Here is a 14,738-nt window from a genome sequence, read left to right as displayed (position 1 = left end):
CAAATTAATGCGGGTTCCCTTTTGTATCGTGCTTGGGGTAAATTCAACCCCACGTGGGGATGAGTGTTGCACACCTGTACGCACTGCACGCTCGTGAGTGTGCCCGTGATGCACCTTGCACGCATGCAGCGCTCCCTGCGCGCAAATGGCCGTTGCGCGGGCACGCAGTTGCGACCCCTGCGCGTGCCCGTGGCTGTGCACCCTTCCCGCGTGCACGCACACCCCCGCCCGTCGCGCCGCGCGCAGCCGCGCACCAGCAGCACGCGCGTGCACGCGCCCCCCGCGCCGCCCACGTGACCCCTCCTCCCGCGCTGCGACGAGTTGGGGGGGGGGGGAGCGGCGCGCATGCGCGCCGTGCGCCCACCACGGTGGCACGGCCGTCGTCGTCACAGCGCAGCGCCCGCCCCTTAGCGACGCCGCGTTCAGCCAATAGCGTGGCGCCCAGGCTGTGACTGACAGCCCCTATTGGTGGGGCGGGACGCGCGAAGCCACGCCCCCTCCCCCCCTCCCTCAGCGCGCTCTCTTCACGGCGGCGGCTCCATTTTCTCCGCTCCCGCGGCCCCTCAGCGTCCGGTTCGCCTCGGCCGGCGGAGAGAGAGAGAGACACCTTTCCCCTTTACCTTTCCTCCTCCTTCTCCGCCGCCATGAATGAGGAGTACGACGTGATCGTGCTGGGCACCGGCCTGACGGTGAGGAGGAACCGCCCCGCTCGGGCCTGGGGCCTGAGCCGCCGCCCTGCCGGCCCCGCTCCCTCACAGCCCCCTCCCTCACAGAGCCGCGCTTATTCCTCCCTTCCTAACCCCCCCCTCCCCCCTTCCCCGTTATCGTGGGGGCTGCATCACCCTTCCAGTTCTCAGGATCCTATTGCCCACCTTTCCCCTTCCCCCCCCCCCCCCCCCAACCCATTTCACCTCATTCTCTCCCTCATTCCCCGCTGCATATTTTGCTCTTCATCCTCGCAGCCCTCCCTGTTAGAATCCCTGCATTCTTTCTATGAATTAGCCACCGTGGGTTGGGGTCTGCCCATCCCCATAGCAGGGCTGTGTTCCCCCATAGTCCGCCCATGATCCCACCCTCTTCCTTATAGCACTGCTGCCTTCCCCCCATAGTCCCCCTCCTTCCCCATAGCCCCTCCATAATCCCTTCCCCATAGCAGTGCCGTGTTCCTCCATAATCCCGCCCCTTCCCCATAGCGCTGCTGCTTTCCCCCATAGCCCCTCATAATCTCACCCCCATCCCCTTAGCGCTACTGCCTTCCCCCATAGCCCCCACATAATTCTATCCCCGTAGCAGTGCTGCGTTCCCCCATAGCCCCTCATAGTCCAACACCCTTCCCCGTAGCACTGCTGCCTTCCCCCACAGCCCCCCATAATCCCACCCCCTTCCTCATAGTACTACTGCCTTCCCCCATAGCCCCCCCCGCCCATAATCCCACCCCCTTCCCCCTAGCAGTGCTGCTATCCCCCATAGCACCCCATAATCCCACCCCTTCCCCCTAGCACTGTTGTCTGCCCCCATTATCCCAACCCCTTCCCCGTAGTGCTGCTGTGTACCCCCATAGCCCTACATGTTCCCTTGGGGCGGGGGGGGGTGAGGGGTCGTTCCCTACTCTCTGCCCCCAATAAATGCGATTACTTAAGGAGAGATGGGGACAACAGAGTGCTAAGTATTGCATTATTTTATTATTGTTATTATTATTGTGAACCACCCAGAGCTCTGAGCCCAGCTTAGGGTGGAGGCAGCCCCGCGCTGCTCCGCCTTTGCAGCCTTCAGCTCTCCATCCTGACTGCAGCAGGAGGGGGATGGGGATGCGGGCGAGCCGTGCACGCCTGTCACATCCCTCAGCTTTCCTTTTTCCTTTCATTTTTTTCTCCCCCCTCCCCATCACCCCAAATCTCTCCACACCTTTTGCTGCGGTTCCCCCCTCCTGACAGCACTCGGGGTGAGGTGGAGTTTGGGGGGGGGGGGGGTAGCGAGCAGCGCCGTGGCTTTGTCCTATTGTGGAGGATGCAGCCCCACACTGCTGCAGGCGGCTGAGGAGGAGGAGGAGGAGAAGAAAAAAAAATGGCAGCAGCTCTGCTGTGCCGGTGGGGTTTCCTTCGGGTTTCTGCCTTCCTTTAAAGCGGGGAGATGCGCGGACTCGGTTGATCTGCTTTGCTTTTTATCTGGGGCTGGGCGGTGGATCGCAGGTTGCAAATGGGAGGCATTGTCTGAAGAAGGAGGGAGGAGGGGGGGAGAAAATCCAATATGGTGGAGAGGAGGTTTTCCTCCCGTTCGAGCCTTTCCTGCTTTTGTTTCCTCCTGTTAACTGGTGGACGGGCAGAGTGTGATCTTTGGGGTTGGTTGTGATGCATTCCCCCCCCCCCTCATTTCCCCTTTTGGTGGTCATTGTAAATACAAATCCACGCGCTGCGATTGAGGAGGCATCATGGCTGCTGACATATGACTGAGGACAAATGTGGTTTCTTATCTCCCCCCCCCACCCCCCCTCTGTTTTCTCTGTGAGGAATCATCACAAAACCAGGATGTGGCACGAAGGAAATGTGCGGAGTGTGGGAGCATCTCCTCAGCCACTGCTGTGGGCTGAAGCTGATTTCCCTGGTTGCTTTCATTCCTCTCTCTGCAGGCTGTTCCTTTGAGCTGTCAGGAATGACCTCCAAGGCAGAAAAACCTCCTTCCCTCCGACAGGGAAGAGCCACAAAAGCTGCATCTGGCTTCACCGAAACAGGGAGACGGGGCTTGGGGGTGGGGGGGGAGATGAAATCTAATGAGCTTCTTAGCCCCCATTAAAATGTTAATTTATGCTTTAGAGGGAGGCTCGGTATCGAGTTGGTTTGCTTCGTTTCAAACTGACAAACACCAGTGTGAATTTGACAAAAGGCCTCTTGTGAAAATGCATTCAAGGCAAGCTCACGCTGCCCATCGGTTGAGTTGAAGGGTGTAAATGACATCTGGATTTGGAGGTGTGCTGAGAGCGTGCAGGGCAGCATATGCCATGCAGCCTTCACCTCTGAAACACCACTTAGAGCACGATGGACTTCACCTGGACACGGTGCAGCCGGTGAGCTGGGGTGGGACCTGATCCCTTAACAGTCTGGCTGTCAGTGGTGTCAGGGGCCGAGCAGCAGGATTTTCTCAGGCTGCAGGTGAAGCAGTGAGCTGTTAGTGTGCAGGGAGCTCCTCTGACTCGGTTTGGTCGTGGTGCTGTGGCAGAATTGGTCCTCCTGAGGAAAAGGAACCGCAAAATGCGCTGCGTAAAAGCGTCGAGATGCGTTTTTCCTTTTCCAAAGAGCCTTGAACTGTTGGGAAATGTCAGGTGGTGTTTTCTAGTGGCCCTCCCTTAGAGCTGGCCTCTGCTAAAGGATGTGACTTGCAGCTCAGGTAGAGATCTTGGTGCTGCTGAGATGGAGGTCCTTGTTTATTGCTGCCTGTTGGGCTGTGCCCATTTTTTGTGCCATGTCTTCTGCCACACGTACAGCTCCCAGCAGCTGATGGTCGAAACTCACAAATCAGCTAACCCAGACCACGTGGGAGATGCAGCGAGCGTCTGATCTCTCCTGGAGGGATTTCCTTTCTCTTTTCCAAAGTGAAAATCAGTTGTTGGTTATAAATAAATAAAGAGAAGTCACTGAAGCCAGTACAAACAAGGCACGAATGAGTTTGTTGCAGCAGTCGATTCTGACTGTATCCACAGGGCCGTGGCTGCATGAGTGCACAAGAGCATGTGTGTGAATGCCATTTCTGATTGATCTGAAGGTGTCATGGGATATGACACTGGGAACAGCCTCTCCCCAATATTAATCTCTTCACCCAGCATTGAAGGCAGCGTGCAGGCTGGGACTCCTGGCTCCCAGCACACCCCCTCTTCCCTCCAGTGCATACCAGTGGCAGACCCATTGCAGTGCCAAGCTGTGTCTTTGGAGCACAGGGGGGGAAAATAATCACAGCACATCTTTAATCCTGAATTACTGCTGATACTACAGGCTCGCACATCAGGTATAATTAAGCTCACTGTGCTCAGATTAGGGTGCTCCTCCCCAGCTCTCCACACGTGGCATGGTGCTGAGTATGCAGGTGTTTGTGTCTGCCCAGCACGGATCTGCTCCTTCTCCCAGTTGCTGCTGGGAATGGTTTCTCCAAGTTGCTCCAGTCTTAACAGCTTTAAGGTGGTTATCTGCTCTCTGTGTTGCTAGATGTGTACGCTGAGCGCAAGCAAACCGCCCCAGCAGATGAACTCTGTGTTCCTGTGGGGTTTTCACTTGTTGCAGGCACCATTATGCTGAGCTAAGCTTCTTACCTGCCAACTGCCTCGCCATGTGAAAGCAGTGTCAATCCATCGCAGAGGAACAGATTCACTTTCTATAGGAGCAGAGAGGCCGGGCTCTTTGTTTTTACTTGTACAGGAGCAGTAAGGACCTGAGAAGAACATCAGAGTGGCAGCACTGAGTAGAGCATCCCTGTCCCTTGCATCATCCCCTGGTTGCTGAGGGCATTGCTTCACGCTCACTGCTTCTGCAGCTCGTACAGCCAAGCAGAGCTTTCAATCTGACATGTCAGGCACAGGCAGCGTGTGCTGGAGGTGGTACAGCATGGGAGCAGCCCCATCTTTCTAAGAAGGAGCTCTCGCTGTGCCAGGACCTTGAAGATAAAGGGATTTTGGTAAATGTTTTGCACGGGATCTCTCTGGCTCAGGTTTCCATCTGTCTGTCCGAGCCTTTCTGAACTGCTGCCCTACTTGGAGAAAGTCCATAGGAACTAACTTTCTTCCCTCGCTTTCTGAAGGCGTCTGCGTGCAGAAGGTCATCTCCTGACTGCTTTGTGTCAGTGAGGGGAGCAGTTTTACCCACATGAGCAGTGTTTCTGTCTATAACATAACCAGAAAGCCACAGGTTTGAACTCTGAAGCTTCCCCCTTTATTTTTTCTTTTGGTCTAAACTCCCTCCAGCCCTTCCCTTATTGGCACAGGCTGCTTGTTTTCCTCCTTCCCCAACCCAAATGACACAGCTGATGTTTCTCAGCTGCAGCCCAGTGCACCAGTGTGAGAATAGCTGCATCTGAAAGGAATTGCTGAGCTGGGAAGTTAAACCCATTGTGCATCCCCCTGTGTGTTTGATGAGCGTGCCATCAGTTCAGTGGCTGCGATGGGAAACGACTGCAAAGGCCTCTGTGGGATTGCAGCACTTTGGGGCTCTGGGAGAACGTGATAAGTGGGCCTTAATCCCCATATCAGTGTTTAATGGATGTGAAATAAGATTGAGAAGGTACTCGAGACCTCTTACTGGTCTGTTAGTTACAGATTGATGCTGGCAACGCGGGCAGGCGGCCCACTGAAGGGATGCACGCTCAGGGGAAGCAGTGGGCGTGCTGTTCTGGGATGACAGGGCAACAACAAGTGCTTTGAAGTTTCCTTAAGTGGAAGAGGAAGGAAATCAGCTGACATCTGGGCTGGAGAAAGTAGCTTCTTCTGCCTTTACTTGTAACTTCATCCTTCCAGTGGGTACTTTGAAATCGGGGTTGGCTTCCTTAGGGCTCAGCGTGGAGGCTGGCAGTGCTTTGCCACCACCTGGCAGGGCTGTTGCTTTGGAAGATGTTGGAGGGAATCAAGTCATGTGTTTCAGCAGAGAGGAGCAGTGAGGCCAGCACTCTGATTTCTGGTTTCGCTGAGGAGATCACGGTGATGCAGCAGTCCCACGTCGCTTTGGTAGATCATGAACATTTCAACTGACAGCCATAAAAGCTGTCTGTGCTTTCACTTGTGTGCTGCTTCCACCTTGTAAGGTTCGTGGCTCTCTATCTGCTGGTGTTGTTAAGACTGGATTTGATGCAGCTGTGTCTGCTGTGAGGGTCTCTGCTTCAGCCTGGAAAAAGCAGAGGGTCCGTGTAGGACATGGAGCCCACGGAGGATCTGGTGGTGGCTGAAGGAGCAGTGGATCTTGGAGAGTTTCTATGGGAGGAAGTGTTCTGTTCTGAGCACAAACTGTTGGGAGTCACCTGGGGTCCAAAATATGATGGTATCACAGTGTGTAATGAACTGGCAGGGCCTTGCTGTCCCAGCAGGGAAGACTCGACCTCTGTCACCTGCAAGCAACAACAAATCCTCACACCATCCTCTCCACGTGCCGAAGTGGCAGCGATCCCTGCTGACCATCCTCTCCTCTACAGATGCTTCTGAACAAAATAAGTCCTCTTAAAAGCAGCCATTGCTCTTTGGTGAAGCCTTAAGAGCTTTACACCGTGTTTTACCAGAGCTGGGATTTGCGAGTCATGTAAACCCTGTATGCTGCAGGGGACATCTTGCTTTATAACCACGGTTCAGCTGAGTGTGCTGAGCAGTCCTTGTGTTGGCCAGCATTGCTGTAATTGAGTTGGAAATAAGTGTCCTACGCACTGCAGCAGGAGGAAGTGATGGAGGAGGAGAGGTCTCGGCTCTCTGTGGAGACAGAAGCACGCAGAGCACTGAGGAAGGCATGGAAATGTGGATCTGTGCTGCAGGAGCCAGCTGCTAGTGCTGGCTGAATGACTTCTCTGCTCCTGAGCGTGCAGATGTGCTCTTTGCAGCTGGATCACAGAATTGCAGGGGTTGGAAGGGAGCTCTAGAGATCATGGAGTGCAACCCTCCTGCAATGGGATGGTCTGGGGGTTGCTGAGATGTGGCTCACGTCTACAAACTGGAATAACAGAGTATCCCAGTGGGAAGGGGCCCCCGAGGGTCATGAGTCCGACTCCTGGTCTCCTTTTTGGGCTGAACAACCCAAGTGATGATGTTGGCAGAGGTTGGTGGTGGATGAACTCATTTCTCCTTTTGGAAGGAGTTGAGGCAGAACAGGCAAGATCAGTAATTCTTCCGTGATGAGCGTGCAAGTAGACGATGTCTTGTTGAGCTTTTTGGTTTGTGAATGCTGGAGCTGGAGACCAAGTCAGTTGCAAAGTCATGTTTTAATGGGGATTCAGCCACGCTAGTCCTTGGCTGGCTCTGCAGGCTGCAGCCTGTGTCCCTCTGAGATTGCTCTCAGCTTCTTGGTGTTGTGTTGGATGTAACAGCTGATCTGCTGCTCTAAGTAACTGGGGTGGTTTTGATCTCAGTGCATACACAGAGAGGATAGTGAAGTATCCACTGAGGTGGTAAAGCTCCTGTGTGGCTTTATTTCTTCTCTGTGCTACCCGTACCCTCTAAGAGCCACTGCTGACTGTGTGACCCAACGTGGCAAAGACTTCAGGAGTGAGGTTTTGAGGAAGCTACCTGCATTCCTTCATATCCCTGCTGTCACCTGTAAATGCTGCTGCCTGCCTACAAGGATGAGCATCCTTAAGCTGACAGCTCGTGGTTTAGGAGCACATATTTCCACGGGCTGTCTGAACACGCTCTTGGAGACAGCATCCTTAGCCCAAATGGAAGGTGACTCAAAGGCTGCTGACATCTCCCTTGCATCTTATTGTTCCCTTTCTAGGAATGCATCCTCTCTGGGATCATGTCAGTGAATGGAAAGAAAGTCCTTCACATGGATCGTAACTCTTACTATGGAGGGGAAAGCGCATCCATTACACCCCTGGAGGATGTGAGTACTGAGGCTGACACCCAGCTGTTGTGACCTCCTCGGGAGCACAAAGGGGCTTTATTTCTGGCTGTCCTGGGGGTGGATTCAAATTAATTACTCTTTAAGGGTTTCCTTTGACAACCACTGTTTTATGGTACCCCACAGCAGCTGATGGTGGGGAGGAAACCTTTGGGTGTGTTCCCACTTGGTGGATAGTGCTTGTTTTCTGCACTTCTCGGCGTGCCACGTTAAGTGGTCGCTTGGCAGTACAACACCCAGCAGCCAGACATAAAAACTCTTCAGCTAAATCGTTGCTGCACTGCTTGGTGGTAGGTGCTGATCTAAAAAAATGCCGTGTGTTCTCTGTGCCCTGGCATTACGTGGGCTGTCTGAGCACATCTGGCCAGGTGGGCACTTCCTTATTTGGTTACAGGCTTTTGCTGTGAGATTGTGCAGTCCCTAAAGAGAAACCACTGCTCTCTTTGCTGCTTACCTGGGTTAGAGACTTAAATCTCATTCCCAGTATAAGTACATGGAGGAGTCTGTCCTCTTCTGAAGCAGGCATTTGGATCAAATTACCTTTAGCTATCTTAAATAGTATTTTGGTTCAGCAGGTTGTAAATTGCCAAGCTTTTTAAGCCTTGGAGGAAGAAAGGATGGGTGAGCAAAACAACTCTGCCTGATTCTTACTGTAAGAGTTGACTGGATGTGCTTTGTGCACTGCAGCAAAAGTCAAATTGGAAAGGAAACCCTGGCCAAAAGCTTGCTGTGAGGAGCTTATGTTCTGCTGGGGAGATGGGAGGGTGGAAAGCGTGTGGGAGAAAGTATACACATAGATACTTCCTCTGCTAAAATAAGTTTTATATTCTCTCCAAAGCTTTATAAAAGGTTTAATCTACCAGGAACTCCCCCAGAATCTATGGGACGAGGAAGAGACTGGAACGTGGACCTAATCCCCAAATTCCTTATGGCTAATGGTAAGCGATACCGAGCTTCCAAATCTTGCCTTGTAAGCTTAGCCTGGAAACAAATCAAGAGCCCTTCAGCTATCACTTGGTGAACTTGCTGAAGCATTAGAGAGCTGCTGAAAGCTTGCTTCCCTTGATCTGCACGCAGACAGGTGTCCGTGCAGCAGCTTCTGCTCTGTGATTTCTTTGGCTTTCTCCAACTCAGAAGGTGACTCTGACTTCCGACATCCTCTCAGAGTGTTTGCAATTTCTAGCCAGTGCAGAGCGTGCTGGATCTGAATGGTGAGGATGAGCCCAAAGGTGTGACCTTGTTTGTCATGCAGATAAACTACAGAGAGCAGAGCAGCAGCGTGCTGCAGTGGAGTAACTGCTGCAGGATGGCTTCTCCTCAGAGGACTGATAGAGTAATGATGAGGAGGCTGTTGACTGCCTGTAAGAAAGCATCACAGCTGCCTGATAATAAAACTCTGCCACTCCCTGTCTGGTACACGAAGGCGTAAGAGCTGTGTGGGTTCAGCGTGGAGCTCACATGAAGGGTTTGTGACGAGCTGCCTGCCTCTCTGCTTCTGGTGACCTGTGGCAAACCTCTTTCACAGGTCAGCTGGTAAAGATGTTGCTCTATACAGAAGTCACTCGCTACTTAGACTTCAAGGTGATCGAGGGAAGCTTTGTCTACAAGGGAGGAAAGATCTACAAGGTTCCTTCCACCGAGGCAGAAGCCTTGGCATCCAGTGAGTAGCTGCATTTCACTTTTCCCTCTGCTGAGACTGTTGTTGCTAAACAAAGGCAAGGCAGGTTCCTAGATCAGGATATTCGACCTGTGCTAGTGTCAAAAAGAAATCTTAGGCTGTTCTTGTGGTGGGTGGTGCGTGCATCTCCTATCACTGTCACCAGTTGTGCTCAATACATGGTTCTGCACCTGCTCTGATTAGCATTGTGGCTCTTGGGCTTTCCTAAGCCTTTGAGCTACTGTCTCCTTGGAGCTCTCAGAGCAGGGGAATTTGGCAGCATTTTAATTCATCAGAAGGTTACAGCTGGGGCTTGCGCTTCCTGTAAATATTCAATGTTGGTTCTTTGGTGGATGGGATGATGAGAAAAAACGTTGCATTTGTCAGCAGGCAAACTGGAACAGCCAAATCCATGGGGCACCAAGTCTTAATTGTTCTCAGCTACTTAACGTTTCACTCTCGACAGAAGAACTACAGATCATTCCCAAAAGCTCAGTGATGTGCATCAGGAGCTAGCAGAGGGCACTTGTTAGCTTTAGCTGTGCTATGTATGCAGTACCATGGTGTGGTGCAGTGACTCCTGCAAATACAGCTCCCTGTGTGCAGCCTGTGCAATCTTGCATTGGAATTTCTGATGCCAGCAGCACTTGGTGAGTCTGTGAGAGAGCCCAGGACCGTTTGGTTTGGTGACAGATGCCAAACACACGTCTCTTTTTTGGAAGCCCACGTCGGGCATTGCAGCAGATCTGGTGGGATCTGCTCTCCTGCTGGAGCAGAGAGCCCTGGTTAACACGCGGGGCCTGTAATCTGCCTCACAGAGGGATGACTGAAAAGCTCAGCAGTTGGAAAAGCCACCGAGGAGCAGTGTGGGTTCTGACAGGCCGTGGTGTTTTCAGGCTTAATGGGCTTGTTCGAGAAACGCCGGTTCAGGAAATTCCTCGTGTACGTGGCCAACTTCGATGAGAACGACCCCCGAACTTTCGAAGGCGTTGATCCCAAGAAGACCACCATGCGTGATGTGTACAAGAAATTCGACCTGGGCCAAGATGTTATAGACTTCACAGGCCATGCCCTCGCGTTGTACAGGACTGATGAGTAAGTGCGGCTTCACTTCTCCACCTTAACGAGCGCTAATTGCTTACAGAACAGACCCTGCGGGGTCCGTGGGTGGGTCCTCTGCTGATGAGGTGTTTAAATCTTGCGCTACTCCTCGGGGTTAATGCAGCACTGCTTTCCTGAGCAAAGCTTGGTGATGCGAAGAGCTTCGGAAAGGGAAATGCTCCCGGGGAGGATGGGGGAGGAAACCTGATGGAAAGGGAAGTTTCTGCTTTTCTGGGTGTGTGTGTGTTGTCTCACGACTTGGATTGATGTAACAAATCTTCTAACTTCCCTCTCCAGTTATCTAGATCAACCATGCCAAGAAACAATCAACAGGATTAAGCTCTACAGCGAGTCGCTGGCTAGGTATGGGAAGAGCCCGTACCTTTACCCCCTTTATGGCCTTGGAGAGCTGCCACAGGGCTTTGCAAGGTGAGAACCTGCTTTTGGGCTCCGCTGTTTTCTCGGCCCTCCTCCTGCTGTGAGGATGGAGCTGGTGCTCAGACTTCCAGAACGTGACTGTGTAAAAATAACTGCAGTCACTAATAGTTCTCACGCTGTCCTAGTCCAGAAGCCATTCCTCCCTGCGAGACTGCTGCTTCTGTGCTTCATTACTGCCATTTCTGCCAGCAGTGGCAGCCCTGGGCTCACTCAAATACACTGTTTGCATTGTGTTGTCTATCCAAGGAGCTGAACTTGCTTACCCAGCGTGGCCTGTGGCATTAGTGCTGCAGGACTTTGTGTTATGCCAAGTGGATCCTTTCTAGCTGCCGCGGCACCTGTAATTCACTCCCAGTGCTGGCTGCTGCCTTGCAGGAAGAATATCAGGCTGGCATCCCCCATGTGGATGTTCAGGTGTCGTGGTTTGAAGAGGTTTAAGTGTAATGCGTGGTTTGTTGAAACAGAAGGGAAGCTGGGGGCTGGCAGGGTTGTTGGAAAGAAACAAAAACCTGCTGAAGTGGCTTTACTCTTGCAGGCTAAGTGCTATCTATGGAGGCACCTACATGCTGAACAAGCCCATTGAAGAGATTGTGATAGAAAATGGCAAAGTGGTCGGTGTGAAGTCTGAAGGGGAGGTACTGTACCCTCCAGTTCTTTCTTTTTTTCCATTCTTTGCTGTCTTGCCTTTAAGATGAGGCTGCCAGTCCAGAAAGCTGGAAAGGAGCTGCCTTGCTGGTGTCTAACCTGAGTATGAAACCAGCTCTGCCCTTGACATTAAGGATTAGCTGCTCAGCCTGCTGGCACACGGCCTTTCCACAGCTTCTTCTCAAGTCTGCAGTGTAAAACTAGCAAGAGTGCAGCGAGTTGCTTGGGAGCTCTAAATGTGTTCTGCAAAGCTCCTGCTCCGTTCGCAAACAGTTTATAGCACTCCCTGGTAGGGTAACGTGTCCCTTCTGGGCATGGATGATGGATCCCAGCTAGCAGCAGAGGTGATAATCTGTGCTATAGACTGATGTGTCCAAGTGCAGGCTGCCTGCAGGATTGGTCAAATGTGAAACTGTTACTGTGGTAATGAGGTAGAATGTGAAATGGTCAGTTCTTAGCAGCTTGATTCAGCCTTGACCGCAGCGAGTTACAGCCTTAGATTGGAAGGACCAGACTCTAATGGTTCAAGCTTAACTGTGTGCTAACGAGGGGGAGCTGTGATCAGTCACACAGCTCTGTTTGTGCTGTTTGAGCTGGAGCATGCTGCTGGCAGCAAAGGAGCAGCCACCTCAGAGTACCGTCATCGCCGCCCTCGTGTCTGTGTGCTCCTGTACAGCTGTGCTGCCTGTCTGTCCCTGCAGGTTGCTCGCTGCAAACAGCTCATCTGTGACCCCAGCTACGTCTCGGACCGTGTCACAAAGGTTGGCCAAGTGATCCGGGTAATCTGCATCCTCAGCCACCCCATCAAGAACACCAACGATGCCAACTCGTGCCAGATCATCATTCCACAGAACCAGGTCAATCGGAAATCAGGTGTGTGGCAGGGTTTGTGCTGCTCCCTCTGGCCTTGTATGCGTCTCTTCTGATGGTCTGGAGAAGAAGGAAGGTGTGCTCAGGGCAGCTCTTTTTCTGGAGAGATCCCTCTCAGTGTGCATTCTCTCTAGGGAGAGCCTCCTGGGCCGTGTGGTGTCCGTATGAAGCTTTCTAACTGTGTGTGGCTCTGCTCCCTGGGCTTGTTGGGTGTCAGTGCTGCTGGCCACAGCTGCTGCCACCCCTGAGCTCTGTGCTGCCCCGGGAAGCTGCTGCAGCCTCACAGTGGCACAGCAGACTGCCCTGGGTTTGTTCAGGTGTGGGTGAAGCAGAGGGGGCTTTGTGATGGGGGTGGGCCTGATGACCTGGCGTGTCCTGACCTGCTGCCACCGTGCGCTTCCCTGCCCAGATATCTACGTCTGCATGATCTCCTCTGCACACAACGTGGCAGCGCAGGGGAAGTACATCGCCATTGCCAGCACTACTGTGGAAACTGCGGAGCCAGAGAAAGAGATCAAGCCGGCCTTGGACCTCTTGGAGCCCATTGAGCAGAAGTAAGTGTGCAGCGAGCCCCCTCTGCCCCTCCTCACCCACCCCCCCCGCAGCACTAATGCAGAGGGGACCTGAATGCCTCACAGAGGTGCTGAAATCCCCAGCTCCCTCGCAGTGACCTCTGTTTCACCTCTTCCAGCTCGAAACCCACGCTGAAGCAGCTCTGTTTTCTTGTTTTCCTCCTTGCAGGTTTGTCAGCATCAGCGACCTGTTTGCACCGACCGACCTGGGAACTGAGAGCCAGGTTTGTGAGCACGGAGCCGGGGGGCGATGGCGAGCCAGGAGAGCTCTGCTGCTGTAACTGCTGCAACTGCTGCTTCTCCTCTCCCTCTCTTTCCAGATCTTCATTTCTCGCACCTATGACGCGACCACTCACTTTGAGACAACATGCGACGACATCAAAGATATTTATAAGAGGATGATGGGCTCAGAGTTTGACTTTGAAGAGATGAAACGCAAGAAGAACGATATCTACGGGGAGGAGGAGCAGCAGTAATGAGAGTCTCTAATTAGGAGAAATTAAATCGGCTAATATGAATATATAAGGAACTTAATGAACACTGTATGAAATTCAATATTGTAAGGCCTGCTTTTGTAATCCCATCTCTGAGAGATTGAAGAGTACTGCACTGGTAATGTTCCCCTTTTGGATATCGTGTTAATTATTTCATTCTAGTAGGGCTGCTGTCCAGAATCTGGCAAAATTACTGATTTAATGACTAACCTTTAAGTGAAAGGCAGACTTGAACTGTTATTATTTTTTTTTTTGCAGACGTAGATGTTGGTGCAGATTGAAATAACTCATTGACAGCTGTGTCTTACCTTGTATTTTTTAATCGTTTGTAAACATCCTTCACAGTCATGTGCTTCTGGTGAGCTAGTAGATGTGACGGTTGTCACTCGAACCTGATAGCAAGGAAAATAGACACTGAGCACTCCATTATTGTGGACAGCATCCCTAAAGTCTCTGCCATCAATCTTAACTCTGTGGCAAGCTGTATTATGGACAAAGACCACATCTATTGTAGCAGCAAATGTTGGCTTAGTTCTGGGCACAGAACTTAACCTCCACTTAAGCTTCTAAAACTGTTTACATCGGTTGGGACACAGCTGTGCCTGAGGCTCCTTTGTGTTTTAATCTTAATAAAATTGAGAGAACAAATTACAGAGCAGGCAAGATGTGGGAGTATTTTCTGAACCCCGGTGGCTTCTGGGAAGGACCAAATGGCACTGCGGTATTGATATGACAGAGCCTGTGCTTCTTGTGTCTCCTGAAGGCTCCAAATGATTTCTGTACTGCGAAGTAAAGCCAAATTCTGGAAAAACCAGTCCTGTGCTCTGGTCTGATTCGCTTCGGTTGCACGAGCAGCCTTCCCCTCTTTGATTTCTCTCGCGTTTCTGCTCGCTGCGGAGCATTTCCTGCTCAAATAAAGGGCGTGGATGTCCCACGGTTTGAGCTTTCCAGCTGCGGCTGCTCGTGCCGGGGCAGGAGATGCAGCAACGCGAGGCCCGGAGCTGGAGGTAGGCACGGAGCGCTCTCCTTGCATCCACCCCCTGGCGTCCGCACGCGGGAACAGCGGGAGTAATAACTCGTGCTGCTGTGACTCCTTTCGCAGGGTGCTGCTGTGGCTTCAGACGGGAGAGGTGTGCTCACTTTGGGAGCGAGGAGAAAACACAACGGACACAGCTTTCCCCTGCTGAGCTGCTGGGCTCACTCAGGTAGGGGGAAGGTCTGTCCTTCCCTGTAGCTCTCTGTTGCTAAAGGGGGGAGTGGGGTGATGAGAAGGTGTGCCTCCTTCCTCCCTTTAGGTTTTAGGGGCTTTCAGCACTTCCTCTCTCCCCGTGCTTCAGGCATCACCTTCTCACTGCTGCAGGGGAAGTTGTCCCTCCACAGCTGAGGG

At 52.4% G+C, this 14,738-nt stretch overlaps 1 protein-coding gene across 1 annotated transcript; it reads left to right on the top strand.

Annotated features, from left to right (window-relative positions):
* Positions 1 to 506: 506 nt before the first annotated feature.
* Positions 507 to 14,004, top strand: GDI2 (GDP dissociation inhibitor 2). Its single transcript, XM_065743811.1, has 11 exons — positions 507 to 689; positions 7,449 to 7,556; positions 8,413 to 8,512; positions 9,100 to 9,234; positions 10,128 to 10,326; positions 10,630 to 10,761; positions 11,306 to 11,405; positions 12,117 to 12,288; positions 12,695 to 12,839; positions 13,027 to 13,081; positions 13,178 to 14,004. Exons 1-11 carry the CDS (start codon positions 645 to 647, stop codon positions 13,331 to 13,333), a joined length of 1,347 nt encoding a protein of 448 aa, XP_065599883.1. The 5' UTR covers positions 507 to 644; the 3' UTR covers positions 13,334 to 14,004.
* Positions 14,005 to 14,738: the final 734 nt, after the last annotated feature.

Source organism: Cyrtonyx montezumae, unplaced genomic scaffold (assembly GCF_038088225.1).
Source record: "Cyrtonyx montezumae isolate F1298 unplaced genomic scaffold, pur_monq_1.0 scaffold_3, whole genome shotgun sequence".
NCBI classification, from domain to species: Eukaryota; Metazoa; Chordata; class Aves; order Galliformes; family Odontophoridae; genus Cyrtonyx; species Cyrtonyx montezumae.
This window is presented reverse-complemented; position numbering and strand designations above follow the sequence as displayed.

What these genes read in the sequence shown, in the direction of transcription:
- GDI2 (XM_065743811.1), top strand. Translation starts at nt 645, where the DNA reads ATGAATGAGGAGTACGACGTGATCGTGCTGGGCACCGGCCTGACG. An exon ending in TGCTGGGCACCGGCCTGACG is followed by an intron (nt 690 to 7,448) that starts GTGAGGAGGAAC and finishes TTCCCTTTCTAG; the next exon opens with GAATGCATCCTCTCTGGGAT. An exon ending in GCGTTGTACAGGACTGATGA is followed by an intron (nt 10,327 to 10,629) that starts GTAAGTGCGGCT and finishes TTCCCTCTCCAG; the next exon opens with TTATCTAGATCAACCATGCC.